The following is a 19279-nucleotide window of genomic DNA, read 5'->3' on the forward strand; positions in this document are numbered from 1 at the left end:
AAAAATATACAAGAGACAAGAAATTAAATTTAGAATATCTCATTTTTCTCCTTAAAACAAAATTGTGACCAAATTTCTTATATAAACAATATTTAGCTACTATCTTTTCTCGTTATTTTTTTACGCTCCCTGAAGTTTGATTCTGTTGCCACTTCTCCAATGAAAAGAACCCCCTCCCCTTTTCTTTTAAAGTCATAGAGTTTTACTTATTAGTTTGCATGCATAACAGAAAGAAGCAAAGGCTCCTGCAGAATCTATAAGCAGGAAGGGCCTTCGCTACTGATGTCACAGGATCCAGAATACACTTCAAAAAAGAACAGGTGACTAGACATGGTCCACGGAGGTAAGGAAAGCAGCACCCCTATCTTGGTCCTCATAACTTTTGCTTGGGAGATGTCTGTGACTCACTGAGCTTCTTCCCAGGTTTATCCTGCAGTTTTTGTGGTCCAGAGACTATTCACCAGCATTCTCTCCTGATTCACCATTTAAGACAGCCTGCACCCCCATTCCCTCTACTGTGAGCTTCATAGAGGGGGCCTGAACTATCACCTACTGCTGAAGGAAGACCTGTTGCCCAACTCCTAGAAGTCAGGTTACCCCACACCAGGATAATCGATTTGAAGGGTCCGAGCCCTTCTGGACAGATACAAATACCTGGCAAACTTGATGCAAATTCAGTTCACCCCATCCCCAAGGCTAAATCCCTAAGAACAGATTCCCAGCAATGACCATCAGGCCTTTGAACTCACTGGCTGGAGCTCAGACCCTGAAAAGAATCTTTTGAGAGCATCAACAAACTACTTTTAACAAACTGCTTTAGGTGAGAGTGATATTGCAACAGTAGTGTACTTGCCTTGCATGCAGCCAACTCAGGTTCAATCCCCAGCACTATTATTGGTCCCCCAAACTCCACATGGAATAACTCCTGAGCGCTGAGCCAGGAGTAAACCTGAACACCTCTGGGAGTAGCCCCAAAACAAACAAAAATATCAACAAACTGCTTGCAGGCAAATCTAATAGCTGTTTCTCAATCCTCACTCTTTACCTCTGTGTAAAATACTGTGAGCTGTATCAAATACTCTAAGGTGTCTCTCTCTTCCAGGTCATTTATCACAGTTATTATTTTACTTTCTTTCTCTCTGATTTTTCCCCATTGTATTTAACAATAACCTTTCTCTAAGTCCTCTCCATACAGCATTTTTCACAGATACTTTTAATAGTTTCTAGAATCAACTTCATGTTGGTAACTTGTCTTGGGGGACAAAAATGTGATACCAGGGATCAAATCCAGGGCCTCAAATTTGCAAAGCATGTATTCTACCACCGAGCTATATCCACCAGCACTAATGTAGCTATTTTTCTAAAATAACACATACATGAATTCCCAGGAAATTCACAAAAGGCAAGTTACATGCTGGTCAGCCTTAATTTCTTTCCATTTCAATCTATAATCAAAAACTTATTTTGTAGGGTCTTTAAAAATATTTTTTAATTATTTTGTTGAAGTATCATGGTTTATAATAGCACTGAGATCATTTTATTTTTTATTATTATTATTTTTTGCTTTTGGGGTCACACCTAGCAATGCATAGGGGTTACTCCTGGCTCTGCACTCAGGAATTACTCCTGGCAGTGCTCAGGGGAGCATATGGGATGCTGGGAATCGAACCCAGGTCAGCCGCGTGCAAGGCGCTATGCTATCACTCCAGCCCCCCCCCTTTTTTTTTGCTTGAAATCATTTTATAGTTTCAGAGCTGCTACAGCAATTACAACGCACTGTAGCACTGTCCTCCCATTGTTCATCGATTTGCTCAAGCAGGCACCAGTAACGTCTCCATTGTGAGACTTGTTACTGTTTTTGGCATATTGAATACACCACGGGGAGCTTGCCAGGCTCTGCTGTGTGAGTGGGATACTCTTGGTAGCTTGCCGGGCTCTCTGAGAGGGATGGAGCAATCAAACCCGGGTGGGCTGCATGAAATTTTAAATTACCCAATAAATCTTTTATGGGGGAAAAGCAATGTTCAGGGGTACATGCCAAGGGCCACTCCTGGGATACTCAGTCAACTGGGTCGGCAGTTCAGTGCTAGGGTCCAAGGATGTGGTGCTGCATACATCCTGCAAAGGCAGATAGCACTAAAGCCACCCAGACACTCAGGGGCCTCCAGAGCTTACACCTAGGTTGAGTACATCCACCCTAATTCCTGTATCCCTCCCTGGCTCTATTCCATTAATTTTTTTGTTTTTGTCTTGGGACCATACCCAGAGATGATCAGAATCACTCCTGGTAGTGCCCAGGGGATCATATGAAATGCTGGGGTTCAAACCCTGACCAGCTACTTGCAAGGCATGCACCTTACCTGCGATGCTATCTATCCAGCCCTCCTATTCCATGAATCCTGATTGATCATGCTGCCAAAGCCATGGTCTACTTGGAAAATTCTTTTTTTGTTTTTTGTTTTTGTTTGTTTTTTTGGACCACAGTTGGTGGTACTCAGGGCTTACTTCTGGTTCTGAACTCAGGTATCATTCCTGGTGCGTTCAGGGGACCACGTAGTGCTGGGAATCAAACAAAGGTTAGCTGCATGCAAGTCAAGCACCTTAACTCCTGTACTATCTCTCCAAGTCTGGAACACAATATTATTATTATTATTATTATTATTATTATTATTATTATTATTTGCTCGAGTGGGCCCAGTAACGTCTCCATTGGAGACTTTGTTGTTACTGTGTCTGGCATATCGAATACTCTCGGTAGCTTGCCGGGCTCTCCGAGAGGGGCGGAGGAATCGAACTCGGGTCGGCCATGTTGGCCGCTCGTAAGGCGAACGTGGAGCGATAGCACAGCGGGTAGGGTGTTCGCCTTACACGCGGCCAACATGGCCGACCCGAGTTCGATTCCTCCGCCCCTCTCGGAGAGCCCGGCAAGCTACCGAGAGTATTCGATATGCCAAACACAGTAACAACAAAGTCTCCAATGGAGACGTTACTGGGCCCGCTCGAGCAAATCGACGATCAACGGGAGGGCCTTATTATTATTATTATTATTATGAGGTGGGTGGGTCGAAATTGTTATGTGCACTGTAATCTATTTAGCAGTATCTCTGTCTCTACCAAATAGATGTCAGTGGCAATACTTCTCCATAGCTTCAACCAAAAATGTTTGTAGTTTCTTAAGATCCACTGATTATATAAATCTTATTTCTCTGACAATAACTGTTCATTTCATATGAGACTTAGGGAGTAGGAGAGCTTAAAGCTAACTGTGAGTTACTCTAGCCATTTTTCAAGACTGGATGGTGAAGAGAGCTTCCTAAACAAATATGAAATTCGAGATTTATCTGTCTGCTTGGAAACACTGCACTGAGGGAGAAATTAAACCATCCTTTATGGAAACTTCAGCAAGATAACCCAAGAGATAGAGAATAAGAATTCTCTAAAGTGACTTTTTTCTTTTTTTTTTTTCCCCTTTATTTTATTTTATTTTTTTTAAAGTTGTAGATTTACAATTTTTTGTGCTTTGGTTTCAATTATACAATGATCAGATACCCATCCCTCCACCAGTGCCCATTTTCCACCACCATGGATAATATCCCTCCCACCCCCATCCCCCCATCCCCCCGTCTCTGTGGCAGGGCAATCCCCTGTGTTCTCTCTCTCCTTTTGGGTGTTGTGGTCTGCAAAAGAGGCATTGAGTGGCAAACATGTTCAGTCCATAGTCTACTTTCGACATGCATCTCCCCTCCTGGGAGGATCCTCCAAACATCCTTTATTTGGTGCTCCCTTCTCTATCTGAATAGCCCTTTCCTCTAGGATACCCGGCTGGCCTCTAAGTTATGGAGTAATCCTCCTGGTGCTGATCTCAGCTATTCTTGGGTATTAATCTCATACTTTGTTATAAAGTGACTTTTTTTAAAAAAAAAAAAAAGAAGGAACAAACCACTATACTTAAAAGAGTACAGTGGACACATAGTGCAAGTAATACAAACCCCTCACAATCACACCATAAACTACAAGTAATTTTGCTTGACTACAAAAATTACTTTACCACCAAAAGAGACCATAGGAAATTTTAAAAAAATTGACAAAAATTTTTTTCACTGATTTTGCTTCACTTTGTTGAACTTCAGGAGTTGAAAATCAGTTTTATTTCCCTAATTAACTTCCTAATGTCTTACAATTGCACTCATGAAGTACATATTTGTTATGACAATAGTATGTAGGGGCTGGAGAAATAGTGCAGTGGATAATGTACTTGTCTTGCATGCAGTTGACCAGGGTTCGATCCCTGGAACAACATATGGTTCTCCAAGCACCACCACACCACCAGCAGTGATCCTTGAATGCAGAACCAGGAATAAGCCCTGAGTACTTTTAGACCTAGTGTGTTCCAAAACAAAAAACCAAAACAAGAACAAAAACAAATCTCACACAAGATGGAGAGGGTCAGAGAGATGGTACAGAGGGTAATACACTTGACTTGTATGTGCTGTGACCTGATTAGATCCTCACCACCACATATGATGGCCAGGAGTGTTTTCTTGAGAACACTGCACTCTCACAATATAAGCTCTTCTACTGACCTTGCTTCACAGACCCATAAATAAATCTCAAAAGAGATCAAGTCACAGTCAATCTCAAACCCACGCAAGGCTAAACAGACCAGGGTAAATCTAAGAGGGGTGGGTCAGCCTGGGGCCCACTCAAGCAGAGCGCCTGGCAGCCATTTCAGGGTCGGGATGGGCTACACCTCCCTGTATTTCCCCCTGAACACCCCAAAGCTGCCACCCACTTAAAAAGCTACTCCAGCCTTATCATCCTGATAAAGATACTGAATGCCCTGAACAAACACCATGACCTAAGCTTAGCACTTGTACTGCAAACCATAATGAACAAAAGCAAAAGAAGGAAAATGCCTCCCATAGAAGGAGGCTGGGGATAGAGGGTGGGGTGTTAGGGGATGGTGGGAGGGAAACGGGACATTGGTGATTGGAAATGTACACTGGTAGAGGGATGGGTGCTGGATCATTGTATGACTAAAACCCAATTATGAACAGCTTTGTAATGGTCTATTTCATGAATATTCAATTAAAAAAACTTAAAAAAAATAATGTGGAGTTCATGCCTGCTCCAGTCAGTTTAGTCAGTCGCAAAATAAATAGCAGTACTCATACATTAAAAAAAAAAACAACCTGAACATAGCTGGTATGACCCCCCAAATATACAACAAACATTTTTTAAATTTTTAAATAAACATAAAGGCTGGAGAAATAGTCCAATGGACTGAGCATGTGTTTTATATACAGGAGGTCTAGGTTCAATTACCAGCACTGAGATGATTGGGGAACCCCCAGAACATGACTGTGGCCCCAAAATTTACCAAAAAATTAAGATGAAAAAGTAAAGATGCTGGGCTAGGAAACAACTACGAATGTTGGGAGTGCATGCTTTTTATGCTACAGCAGTGGGTTAGATCCTCAGCAAAGCATCCAAGAAAGTACCACCAGGAGCAACCCCAAGCACCAAGCCAGGAGTTGTTCCCAAGTACCTTTGGTGTGGCCCCCAAACAAAAATAATAATAAATATGCTGAGACTGGGAATACAGCTCAGCAGTGAAGCACATGTCTTACACTATGAGACCTTGGGTTAAATACCCAGCACCACAAAAACATCCAATAAATAGATTAAAAAACAAAAAAGCAGAAAGCAAAGATGCTAGACCAGGGAGATGGCTCAAAGGTTTGGAACTCATGTAGGAGTCCTGGGTTGAATCCCTGGTACCATATGTTCCCCTGACCACCACCTGAAGCAACTCTCAAGCTGTGGTTAGTACCTGTGCACCATCAGGTGTGGTTATAAATTTTTTAAAATTTTTTTAAAAATAGTAAGGTTTAAGGGCTGGAGCAATAGTACAGCAGGTAGGGTGCTTTCCTTGCATGCAGCCAACCCGGGTTTGATTCCTGGTGTCCCAAAAGGTCACCCAAGCACCACCAGGAGTGATTCCTGAGTGGAGATTCAGGGTAAGCCCTAAACATTGCCGGGTGTGGCCCAAAACAAAAACAAAACAAACAAAACAAACCCAGAAATATTTACTGGAAAGTAGAAGAGAAAGAAAAGGAAACTCCCCAACCAAGGAAAAATTAAGTAACCTGTGTATAGAACTAAGTTAGAAGTGAAATTTTAATTTATTTTCATTAAATAAACATGCTGTCTAAACGAGAGAAATAAGTATCTGACCAACAGTCAACCTCGTAGAAGGTAACAGAGAGATACAACTCTTTCATTTTTGTGTGTTTTCGTTTTAAGGTCATACCCAGTGGAGCTCACAGCTTACTCCTAGTTCTGAGCTCAGGAATCACTCCTGGTAGATTATATTGGGTTTCATGAATCAAAGCTGGGTTAGCCATGTGCAGGGCAAATATCTGACCCACTGTATTATTGCTCCAGCCCCAGAAATATAACTCTTCCTTCTCAGGGAATCTCTGCTTGCTAGATTTCTTGAACACAACTGAATCTTGTCACTTTAAGTGCCAGGAACAGTGGAAGATTCCACTGTGGGAAAGGGAGTCTGATAATTCCCATAAGTTGGGGTATTTTGCGAAACAGATAGAGCTTTTAAGTACTAAAGCTTATAGGGATTTTGAGAGGCGGTAGTTGTTTCTAACTTCTAGTTTCAATTCATGCCTACCTAAACTTTTGATCAAGTGCTCTACTTTGCAACTATCTACAAAGGCAGAAGCAAAGAGCCTCACCTGGTGCTGAGGTGCTCTGGAAAGAAGTTTCGGGAGCGGAGGTAGCATAACTGTAGGAGGGAGCCATTGGTAGAGAAGTAGTGTTGTTCCTGGGGTTCCTCATTTGCTGAGTGCTGGGTACAGCACCAGGATCCTCTGATATGACAGGTTGGAGTGATACATTCTTTAACCAAACAGAAGTTTCTGCAGGCAGTAGTGTAGTGAAGGAACTAGAAACTGTAACTGCCTTGTGAACCTAAAAAATGTAATGTGCAAGTTCATTTGAGTAAGCAAAAGTTATAGTTTTTTTAAATTGTATATCTCATGAAATAATCACACATTGATTTTTTGAAACATGCAAAACTATCAGAAATACATATTTCACCACCCAAAACTGGAATTAAAATGTTGATATAAATCTTCCTAGTCTTTTTTCCTATGCAAAAGAACTTCACTTTAACAAAGCAGTAACAGGGGCTGGAGGAATAGCACAGCGGGTAGGGCGTCTGCCTTGCACGTGGCCGACCCGGGTTCGATTCCCAGCATCCCATATGGTCCCCTGAGCACCGCCAGGAATAATTCCTGAGTGCATGAACCAGGAGTAACTCCTGTGCATCACCAGGTGTGACCCAAAAAGCAATAAATAAATAAATAAATAAATAAATAAATGAAAAGCAGTAACAGGGACAGAGTGGATAGGATGCTTGCTTTGCACTCAGTGATCCTGGAACCCCATATGGTCCCCCTGGCACTGCCAGGAGTGATCCCTCAGTGAATATCCAGGAGTAAGCCCTGAACACAAAAAACCTAAAAAGCAGTAACAAGGGCCAGAGAGACAGAAGAGTAGGCAGAGCACTTGCCTTGCACACAGCCAACTGGGGTTTGATCCCCAGCACACTGTATGGTCTCCTGAACCCCATCAGGAGTGATCTCTGAGTATAGAGCAAGAAGTAAATCCTAAGCACTTCCAGGTGTGGCCCAAAACACAAATAAAAAACTATATGCAGAAAAAAATGAAAAGTTTGGTTTTCCAGGTGATTCTGGTTTGTTTTTAAGTTTTGGGGCTACACCTGGCAGTATGCAGAGATCACTGTGGTGTTAGAGACTGAACCCAGGACTCCCACACGCAAAGCATGTGCTCCAGCCCTTTGAGCCATCTCCCAGGCTCAGTTTTCTGTTCTAAATAGATCAGTTTATGTGCTGTGTAGTGTATGGGTTGAAGAAATAAGACAACGAGAATAGTAGTTAGGAAGATACTGCATTTTCCAAATGACAAATAATGAATTATCAAACAAGGATAGAGGAATAAATGTTTTTAAAGAATCAACTCAAAAGGTACAGTATAAACTGCATACGTTTTAAGAGTGAAGTAAAAGGACTTTTTACAAGTATATATACCATAAGGAGAGCGGAGGGAAGAACATTTCAAATATTATGCCTATTTATTATAAACTTCTGCTTCTACTTCAAGCTAGAGCAACAAATGATTTTTTTTTTTTGGTCACCACTAGTTTCAGGTTTTTTTGTATTTCATATAAAATGAATCTATTTTTTCTAAATGTTTTCATTCAACATACTTTTTGAGATTCATTAATACTATTTTTATATCAATAGTACATTTCTCTCTGCAACCAAATAGCATACCATTAAAGATAAAGAAAATTCATTATCCATTCATTGTATTGACAGAGATTTAAGTTGTTTTCAATTCTGGTTTTTATAAGTAATGAGTATCAACATGTGAATGTTTCTATAAATATGTTTTACCTTTTCTTTGGTAAACAGAAGTATAATTTCTGGTTATATATATTAGTTTAAGAAAAAATTGTAAAATTATATTATCTAACATGATTGCACCATTTTTATTCCAACCAGCAATGTATGGAAGTCACAGCTCCTCCACAATTTACCAACACTTGGTGTCCCTTGGTATTTTTACTTCTTGTCATTATAATAGTATCCCACCATGATTAAGTTTTCACTGTTTATTGGCCACACATATATACTTGGGAAATATGTATGCAAAGCAAATGTCTGAATCCCTATACTGTCTTTCTGGCCCCAAGAAATATAATTCTGTGTGTGTGTGTGTGTGTGTGTGTGTGTAATATATACCCTAAAAACATATGTTTTTAGGCAATACCCAACAGTGCTCAGGTTTACTGGCTCTGTGTTCAGGGATGATTCCTTATATGGCTCTGGGGACCATATGCAGTGCCAGGGATTAAATTCAGTCAACTGCATGCAAGTGCTTCTCCAGCCTTATAAGAAGTCTTTTAAATTTAGCTATGATAAGATATCTCATTGAGACATTAATTTCCCATTTTCCTAACAACGATGAGTACCTTTTTATGTACTTATTGTACATCTATAAAATCCAGCTCCCGGACGAGAACAGTGCAGTCTCCTGCCCCCGCGCCTGGCTGTTCCTCGCCAGGGCCCCTTGGAGGGGGGCGGGTTGAGCTTTCCTCCCCGCCCCGACCAGGGCTCCGGCAGCCGAAGACCTCCAGGACCAGCCACCACCATGCTGAGACCACTCTCCGCACACATGAAGGTACTGGCAGAGGGACAAATCCACGCGGGTTCCGGGGCCGAGATCTCCAAGCCTACTCGGATTGGAGTCGAGCATCCTCCACCCAGATCCTCCAAATTCCAGTAGGCGGGGGTCACACCCACCACCTGGCCCCCTGGCGCCATGTAATCCCATCAATGGCCAAGACTCAGAGACTATAAAATCCAGCTCCCGGAACCGCACGGCCGCATTTGCGGCCGCGCGACATCTTATCAGGGCATCTTTTTATGACATCTTATTATCTCATTCCTACTTTGGACAAACTTGCAGGCTATCGAATCTAGCCTTCCCACAGCGCAGAGTCTGGCAAACTCCCCGTGGCATACCAAATATGCCAAATACCAGTAACAATGATGGGTCTCATTCTCCTAAAGAGCCTTGAATATAATCTCAGGGCTAGGATGAAAGAGACGTTACTGGGGCCTGCTCGAGGCAATCGACGATTAACAGGATGATGAATGAATGAATGAATGAATGAATGAATGAATTGTACATCTGTATAACTTCATTGGTCCAATCCTCTGTTATTAGTTTTCTAATTTGGTTTTTGTGGGAGGGGGGTAGGTTTTGGGCCACAGCCATAGGTGCTGGGAGCTAATCTGGACTCTGTGATTAGGGAGGTTCCTGCTCTTGGCAGTGCTCAGGAATCATGTGGGATCAAAACAAAGTCAGTCACATGCAAGCATAAAGCAAACACTTTAAATCCTGTACTATCTCACCAGCTCCTAGTGGCTTTTTTCTTTTGGGGCCATAGCTGGGAGTGCTCAGGGCTTACTCCTGGCTCTGCACTCAAGAATTATTCCTGGTGATGCACAGGGGACCATATGGGATGCTGGGGATTGACTCAGATTGGCCACATGCAAGGCAAATACTCTACCCACTGTTGCACTGTACTATCGCTCTCTGGTCACCCAAGGGCATTTCTGAAATATGGTAATATAACTTCTATCTCCCATCTTCACATTATTTTCTTCTGTGTTTCTGGGTCCAAATCTTTCTCTCTCTCTCTCTCACACACACACACACACACTCTCTCTCTCCTCTCTCACTCTCTCTTTCTCTTTTTCTCCCCCCCTTCTCACATACACACCCCTCTCTTTTTTTTTTTTTATTAGTGAAACACCATGAGGTACAGTTGTAGATTTACAATTTTTTGTGCTTGGGTTTGATTATACAATGATCAGATACCCATCCCTCCACCAGTGCCCATTTTCCACCACCATGGATAATATCCCCCCCACCCTCATCCCCCCATCCCCCCCGCCTCTGTGGCAGGGCAATCCCCTGTGTTCTCTCTCTCCTTTTGGGTGTTGTGGTCTGCAAAAGAGGCATTGAGTGGCAAACATGTTCAGTCCATAGTCCACTTTCGACATGCATCTCCCCTCCTGGGAGGGTCCTCCAAACACCCTTTATTTGGTGTTCCCTTCTCTATCTGAGCTGCCCTTTCCTCTAGAATGCCCAACTGGCCACTAAGCTATGGAGTAATCCTCCTGGTGCTGATCTCAGCTATTCTTGGGTATTAATCTCATATTTTGTTACTTTATATCCCCCAGATGAATGCAATCTTTCTATGTCTATCCCTCTCTTTCTGACTCATTTCGCTTAGCATGATACTTTCCATGTTGTACCACTTGTATGTAAATTTCATGACTTCATCTTTTCTAAGAGCTACATAGTACTCCATTGTGTAGATGTACCAAAGTTTCTTTAACCAGTCATCTGTTCTTGGGCATTCAGGTTTCTTCCAGTTTCTGGCTATTGTAAAGAGTGCTGCAATGAACAAACAAGTGCAGATGTCACTTCGACTATACATTTTTGCCTCTCTGGGATATATTCCCAGGAGTGGCACTGCTGGGTCAAATGGGAGCTCAATTTCTAATTTTTTGAGAATCGTCCATACTGTTTTCCAGAAGGGCTGAACCAGTGGACATTCCCACCAACAGTGAAGGAGTGTCCCTTTCTTCGCCACATCCACGCCAGCATCGGTTGCTTTTGTTCTTTTGAATGTGGGCCAGTCTCTGAGGTGTGAGATGGTATCTCATTGTGGTTTTGATCTGCATCTCCCTGATGATTAATGATGTAGAGCATTTTCTCATGTGCTTTTTTGCCATTCGGATTTCTTCTTTGAGAAAGTTTCTGTTCATTTCATTGCCCCATTTTTGGATGGGGTTGGATGTTTTCTTCTTGTGGAGTTTAACCAGTATTTTGTATATCCTGGATATCAACCCCTTGTCAGATGTGTATTCGGCGAATATCCTTTCCCATTCTGTAGACTGTCTTTGTATTCTGGTCACTGTTTCTTTGGAGGTGCAGAAGCTTCTTAGTTTAAGATAGTCCCATTTATCTATCTCTGTTTTCACTTGCTCAGACAGTGGCGTGGCATCTTTGAAGATACCATTAGCTTCAATGTCATGGAGGGTTTTGCCAACTTTGTCTTCAATGTACCTTATGGTTTCTGGTCTGATGTTGAGGTCTTTAATCCATTTTGATCTTACTTTTGTACATGGTGTTAGGCAGAGTTCTGAGCCCATTTTTTTTGCATGTAGCCGTCCACACACCCCTCTCTTTACCCTCCTCTGCAAACTCCTGACGGTGACTCAGGGAATCATGGATTGAACTAGGCCTCCTACATGGAAAACATGCACTCAGCCCTTTGAAGTATTTCCCTGACCTCCTTCTCCTTCCTCTTATAAAGACACCATTTGGGGTCAGAGACAGAGCTCAATAGACTGGGAGTATGCTTTACACACAGGTCCCAAGGGGTACCACTAGGAGAAACTTCTGACAACTCCCTAATCTAATAATAATAATAATAGTAATAAACAATGACACCAGTTATTGGCATTAGGACCCAGTCCTAACAGGATGACACAGGTGATTTAACCTTAAGATCCTCAATTATATCTGCAAAGAGTCTATTCCCAAATGTGGTCATATCCTGATATTCTATGTATAAATTATTTGGGGAGACACTGTTTTACCTCTCATGATACTGTTTAAGTTTTGTCAAGTTTTTGTTTTATTTTTTGAACACCACACCCAGGGGTTCACAGGGCTTATTCCTGGCTCTGTGCCAAGAGGTCACTTTGGTGGGACTTGAGGGACCATATGGGTGATGGGAATTGAACCTGGGGGTTAGCCTTGTGTGCAAGCTAAGTGCCTTGCCTGCTGTACTATCTCTCTAGTCCAACAGTCCACTTATTCGTGACATTTTCCTTTAATATCCTTTAGCTCTCTGAACATACTGTTTAAGTATTCTACTAGTTTTGACATTTGAGACAGCCTGGAGTATATGTCTATCACTACTGTTTGTTTAGTTGCATATCTATATAATTCCTGCAGATGATTTATTTATTTGGGGATTTGGGGCTATACCTAGTGGTGCTCAGGGCTTACTACTGGCTTTGTGCTCAGGGATCACTCCTGGTGGGCTTAGGGGACTAAATGGGGTATCAAGAAATGAACCCAAATTGGCCACGTGCAAGACAAAAGCCCTAACAACTGTACTGTCACTCTGCCCAAAGTTCATGTGTGCAGCATCTGCATTTGTTTTAACCTGGTCCCTTCAAGTCTGCTGATTAAATCTCATGACTGGCCATGGTCTGACCAGTGAGCATTACTCATATTTAGGGTCCGCTCTTTATGTGCTTCCTTTGCTGCTGCTTTTTTTTTTTTTTTTGGCTTTTTGAGTCACACCTGGTGATGCACAGGGGTTACTCCTGGCTCTGCACTCAGGAATTACTCCTGACGTTGCTCAGGGGACCATATAGGATGCTGGGAATCGAACCCGGGTTGGCCGCGTACAAGGCAAGCTATCACTCCAGGCCCTCTTGGCTTCTTAAGATTACTCCTGGGACTGGAGAGAGAGAGTATAGTGGGTAAGGCTCCTGCCTGCACACCGTCCACCGGGGGTCAATCCTGAGCCCCATTACGAGAGATCTCTCTAGCACAGAGTAAAGTGTAAGTTCTGAGCACAGAACTGGGGGAGGCCTAGAATAAAAACAAAACAAGGATTACTCTCCAAAATTGCAGTCTTAGATTCTAACCTCTTTTACCTCAATAGAACTTCAAATTTCTGCTACACATGGTGGGGGAATGGGGTGGAGGGGGTTTCACTCCCTTAAAAAGCAGAAAATTCAAGTGGCTGACCATAAAAATCAATATACCAAAATCTGTTGTATTTCTACATCACAAAATGGAAGGAGCTTGAAGGAACTAAAAATGTCAGAAAGAAAAGGCTAAGTATTGGATGATTTCATCTATGTATGCAATGTGGGAATATAAAATTAGGGCCTAAAGAACAAGTACAGCGGGCAGGACATTTTCCTTGCACAGGGCCAACCTTGGTTCAATTCCTGGTACTCCATATGGTCCCTTCTAGTCCTCCAGAAGTGATCCCTGTGCAGAGCCAGAAGTAAGCCTGGAGTACTGCCAGACATACATATATAGGGTCTGCTCTTGATCACTTGACTTCACATTAATCATGGATTTGCTTGAGCGGGCGCCAGTAATGTCTCCATTTGTCTCCGTCGCATGCTAGTGGAGCACAATGGCATTTGTTCGTGCTAGGAACGCAAAGAGCCTCAAACCGATTGTTCAGAGTCTTGACGAAGAAGTCTGACCATCTGGTAGGTGGGCGGCCACGCAGTCTTTTAACGTCCTGTGGAATCCAGTCAGTAACAGCTATAGTCCAGCGGTCGTCTCCAAATCTCATTACATGTCCAGCCCATCTGATTTTCGACGCCTTGGCAAACGAGACAGCATCCCTGATTCTTGATAGTCGACGGAGGTTGGAACTCTGGATTCTTTCTCTCATTTGAGTGAAACATGATACTCCACGCACAGCTCTTTCAATTCCTCTTTGGGAGACCCGAATAGCGTTCTCATCCTGTTTGCATAGGGCCCAGGTCTCTGAGGCATATGTTAATGCAGGAAGAACAGTGGAATCTAAGAGATGTGCCTGGAGCTGGAGGCTCTTCATCCTCTTAGCTATTTCTTCCACGCTCTGGAAAACGTTCCAAGCTGCTCTCTTCCTCTTGCTCAACTCAGGTGCAAGGTCATTCATCATGTTGACTTCGGGACCTAACTGTTGCATTCGGAGATGGTCCTTTCATTGAGAGTGAATGAAACTAAGTTACGAGACCGTTTCTCATAAACATTATCTTTGTTTCATTGAGAGTGAATGAAACTAAGTTACGAGACTGTTTCTCATAAACATTGTCTTTGTGAGATTCAGCTGTAGTCCCACCTTTCCACACTCATGGTCAAAGTCAGCCAGCATTTGTGCCCCTTGGCCAATGTTTGGTATTATCAGAACAATGTCATCAGCAATGCGGAGGTGGTGTAGTTGCTGTCTATCTTCACTCTCATTCCTTCCCATTCCAGTCGTTGCATGACATTCTCGAGGGTGGCCCTGGAGAGTTTCGGTGAAATGGTATCACCCCGATGAACCCCTCTCTCGACCTGGATGATCACTGCTTTGTCGAATGGTGAGATACTGGTAGTGAATTCGTAATACAGCTCACGGTGGATCCTGATGTACTGAGTCTGAATACTCTGATTGGCTAGGGCTTCAATGACTGCCTCTGTCTCAACAGAACTGCTTCTGTCTCATCTGCTCTTGATGTGCTTGATATATATACATATGTTGGCCTCCTGCAAGGCAAGGACCCTAAATGCTGTACTTCCTCTCCAGCACACCTCTTATATTTACAAAAAATTGGTTGTTGTTTTGGGTAGTGTTAGGGCTTACTCCTAACTCAAGGCTCAGGAATAACTCCTGGCAGGGACCATATGAGATGCCAGAGATACAACCTGGGTTGAATATGTGCAAGACAAGTTCCTTACCCGCCGTACTATCTCTCTAGCTCCAACAGATAATTTTTTTATCCTGAATTCTGCTCTTGCTGCTTTATTCTTTTGCTTTGGTGGATGCTCTCGGGTCAAAAAAATTTTTTTAAGCTACAAACTCACATTTCTTACCACTTCCAGTTGCAGTTTTGCATAAACTCTCTTGTACCTTCTGTCTGCTTTGGATCCCTTCCAGTATCTTTAAGTACATTTTTACATTTTTTTTTTTTTACTTATTATCTGTAGGAATATTCAGGAGTCCACTTTATTTGGCCAGTCTTACTGGAAATTTTCCCTGGTACATGGATTTAAAAACATTAAGAATATTTATGAAACCAAAAAGATCTAGGGCTTAGGGAAAAGAATATAAGAAAGCCCCCGTGCTTCTAGTTTGAATGAGGGATTACTGTGGTGGCGATAAAACTAAGGAAGATTACAAAAGAGCAGCTTGAAGGAAATAAGAGGCAAATTATGTTTTAGGCATATTAAATCTGAATTTCTTCTGGATAATTAGAAAAAAGACCCAGTTTGGAATCAAGTTCCCAAATATAGTAGCTGAAGTCATGGGAGTAGATGAATTTACCCAAGAAAAGCATGTAAGTCAAGGAAGCAGAAGCTCCAAAATAGAATACTGGGGCTTGGGCTTAGTGGGGGGGAAAAAAAACAGAATTATTAGTATTTCAGATGTGAACAGATAAAATAAAACAGTCAGAGGGAATGAAAAGAAACAGGAAAAGTAACAAGGAAGAAATGATTACTGCTGGGGTTGAAAAGTACAGCAGATAGGACACTTGTTTTGCAAATGGCTGAACTAGTTCAATACCTGGCACACACATGGTCCCTTAAGCCAAGTACTGAACACTACAGTGTGTGGCCCCAAAACAAAAAACAAATCAAAAACAAACAAAACAGGATTTATTGCAACCAGTATGAAATAATGCAGAGAGCTTTTATCACGTAAGGATTTGACAAGAGCAGCTTACTCACCAAACTCACCAGGCAGATAAGTACAAGTAAATAAAAGAAAATATAGACTATCCTTTCATTGAAAAGAACAACTAGATATGTGAGGGCTCAAGAATAAAGGATACTTTTTGAGAGCTGCATTTGAATGGCAAATACCATATTCTCGGTCTAAAAAGACAATGACAGAGTTTAAACTTCTACACAAATATTTAGGAGAGCATCTGGGCCCAAAAGGGGGCAGTAAACATGAGAGAAGACTTCCTAGAAGGGGGAAAACCTAGGGTGGGTCTTGATAAACAGATCTAAAGTTCTGGGGTTGGATCTGCTTCCAATCAGAACGTGGTAGGACAACAGATTTAGCATCCCAACTGAAACAATTTAAAAACCAGCATAAGGGGCTGCATAACTCAGTGGGTAGGGTACTTGCCTTGCATGTGACCAAACTGGGTTTGATCTCTGACATCCTATATGATCTCCAAAGTCCCACCAAAAGTAATCACTGAGCACAGAGCCAGGAGTAGCCCTGAGCACTGCCAGGTATGGCCACCAAGCCCCCCCCCCCAAAACAAACAAACAAAGGAAAAACCAAAAACCCAGCATAAATTTGGATGTATATTTGAAATTATGAAATTTATTGAATAAAGCATAAGCAAACACTCCATGGTATTGGTGTCAGTGGTACTGATACAGTGGGAGTGGAAGGGTGGAGTGCCAGATGAGCTAGTTAATTTAGCTTGCCATTTTAAAGTTTAAATCTTGCCCCTTGAAAAGGTATTCAACCAAAATAGTTAACGGTGTGGCTGGTGGGGTGGGGGGATAACAGCACATAAAAGGAAGTTCCCAGCCAGCCTTGCCCTCGCCCATCATGCTCACCCTCACCTACTGCCCTTGCCAATCGCCCCCATCCTCTCTCTCTTCAAACACTCACCTATACCCTGACTGCAGAATCAGGAGGGAAAGAAGGAGAGAGAGAGGAGGAGGGGGAGGGGGATTGTTGGAATATAGCTCTAAACATTTTAGGCTTAGCATTGCTTTGTCCTTTCTCCCTTACCACAGGGAGCTTAGGTTTATCGGGTTACACCCATCACAGTGCTCCGATTCCTTTGCTTATCTGTAACCTCTTTGTGTTCTGCTTCCCCAACCAGTCTATCACTTGTATCCCCTAATCAGACTCTGTTAACTTGCAAGGTCAAATTCTTCTAGGTTAAATATTGCCTTTCTCCTCTCCTATGTCTTTTGCACAGTTACTTGAGAATAATGTCCTTTTCATATAGACACAGGAAGACAGTTAATATTATGCTTTTGTAACTTGGGAGTTAACTGACACCGAATAATATTCACTCCTGGGCATCTACTTTCTCGACTTAAGCCTCAGTTGCTCTTAGTTCCTAGCATCCCCAAAGCAGGGTACAGATGAGGGACTGGATGGACACAGGGCAAGCTGTGAGCTACCCTGGCATCAAAATTGGCCAGGTCAAAGTGCAACAATACTTAACTATAAGTTAAGAGCATGGTCATGGACAAATTCTGTCAAGATCCAAAAAGTAATGACTGAATTAGGACCCTGCTAGGGTTAGGAAAGACTAATCTGGCTTGAGCACTGTAGTCTGAGATCTATAGTGAGATGGTCCCAGGAGAGCAATCCTATGAGCTTAATGTTTCTCTTACTGTGTCCATACAAAATGACTAATATTCACCATCACCATTATCACAGTCCTCCCGTTGTTCATCAATTTGCTCGAGCAGGCCCAGTAATGTCTCCATCATGAGACTTGTTGTTACTGTGTTTGGCATATCGAGTACGTCACGGGTAGCTTGCCAGGCTCTGCTGCGCGGGCAAGATACTCTCAGTAGCTTGCCGGGCTCTCCAAGATGGGCGGAGGAATCGAACTGGAGTCGGCCATGTTGGCTGCGTGCAAGGCCTTACCCACTGTGCTAACGCTAGGACTAATATTATGAATGTTTATATGTTTGTTGGATTAAGGAAAGGAGAAACACACCTATAGGTGGAATTTCACTCTGTGTGGGTCATCTTATTGAATGAAAATTTGTCCTAGAAGCAGCTTCCCCTGAGGGAAGGACTTTACCTGTTGATTGTATGACCACACCTACATGTAATTATTACCCCAACCCCTCCTGCTTTGGGGATTTAACTAAAGCTGGAAAGTGGGCTGGGGGAGGCAGAAGCAGAAGGTAAACAAGAGGAGAATGGACATGAGATTGGAATAAACTGCAATTGATGCCAACCAGCCTGGCCCTCATTCCTTCCGTTGGCCACCCATCGTCATTGGCAAGAGACAGCCGCAGCAGGCTCATATTTATTTTTTGGATACACAGGAAAGAAGAAGGGAAATAAGACCAGTTACATTTTACATCATAGGCAAGAGGAGAGGTCTGAACACTGGGGAGGGATCTGGGCCCACCTATTTGAACTGTAATAAACGTTAACTTCCTAAGCATCTGAGGTGTTTTTTTTTTTTTTTTGAACACACTCAGCAATGCTCAGGGATTAATTCTGGCTCTGTGCTCAGGAATTATACTCCTGGAAGGCTCAGGGAATCCTAAGGGACTGGGGACTGACCCTAGGTCGGCCAGGTTCAGGGCAAGTGCCCTACCACTATACTAGGCTCTGGCCTGAAGCATCTGAGTTTTGTATTCAAATCTTTCAAATAATTCTCAAGAACCAATAGCAAGTAAAAAAACCACTTTTGCAGTAACAGTCTGTTAAGAAATTCTGCTTCACTGGCATGGAAAACAAAAGCAAAAATAAACAAATTGGGATCACCCCAATCTAAAAAAAAGCTTCACAGCAAAAGAAACTGTCTTTAAAGACATTCTACTAAATGACTGGGAGAAAATTTCCAGACATAAGATTTAATATTCATGACATATAGAAAACTCACAAAACTAAACAACAAAATTAAGAACCTTATGAAAAACAGGGGTAAGAGCTGAACAAAGGGGCCTGTAGTCATAGGGATAGTGATACAGTGGGTAGGAAGCTTGACATGTATATGGTCAGCCTAGGTTCAATACACAGCATGTCCCCCAGTCTGCCAGGAGTGATCCCTGAGTGCAGAGCCAAAAGTATGACCTAAGCACTGCCAAGTGTAGCCCCAAAACAAAATAAAATAAAACAAAGATGAACAGACATTTCACC

The 19279-nt window shown here is 42.5% G+C and overlaps 1 protein-coding gene across 3 annotated transcripts in view; it reads right to left on the reverse strand.

The window, feature by feature from the left end:
• KIAA0319L (KIAA0319 like) overlaps nt 1–19279 on the reverse strand; it is a 120195-nt gene that overhangs the window by 39974 nt on the left and 60942 nt on the right. For 2 of the 3 annotated variants that reach the window (XM_056123035.1, XM_056123036.1), the window contains exon 4: nt 6753–6987. In XM_056123035.1, coding sequence (XP_055979010.1) covers nt 6753–6987 — 235 coding nt within the window. Of the gene's footprint in view, nt 1–6752; nt 6988–19279 lie in introns of those variants that run through there. The other variant, XM_056123037.1, reaches the window with a different exon arrangement.

Source organism: Sorex fumeus, unplaced genomic scaffold, assembly GCF_029834395.1.
Source record: "Sorex fumeus unplaced genomic scaffold, SorFum_2.1 ptg000047l, whole genome shotgun sequence".
In the NCBI taxonomy this organism is placed as follows: Eukaryota; Metazoa; Chordata; class Mammalia; order Eulipotyphla; family Soricidae; genus Sorex; species Sorex fumeus.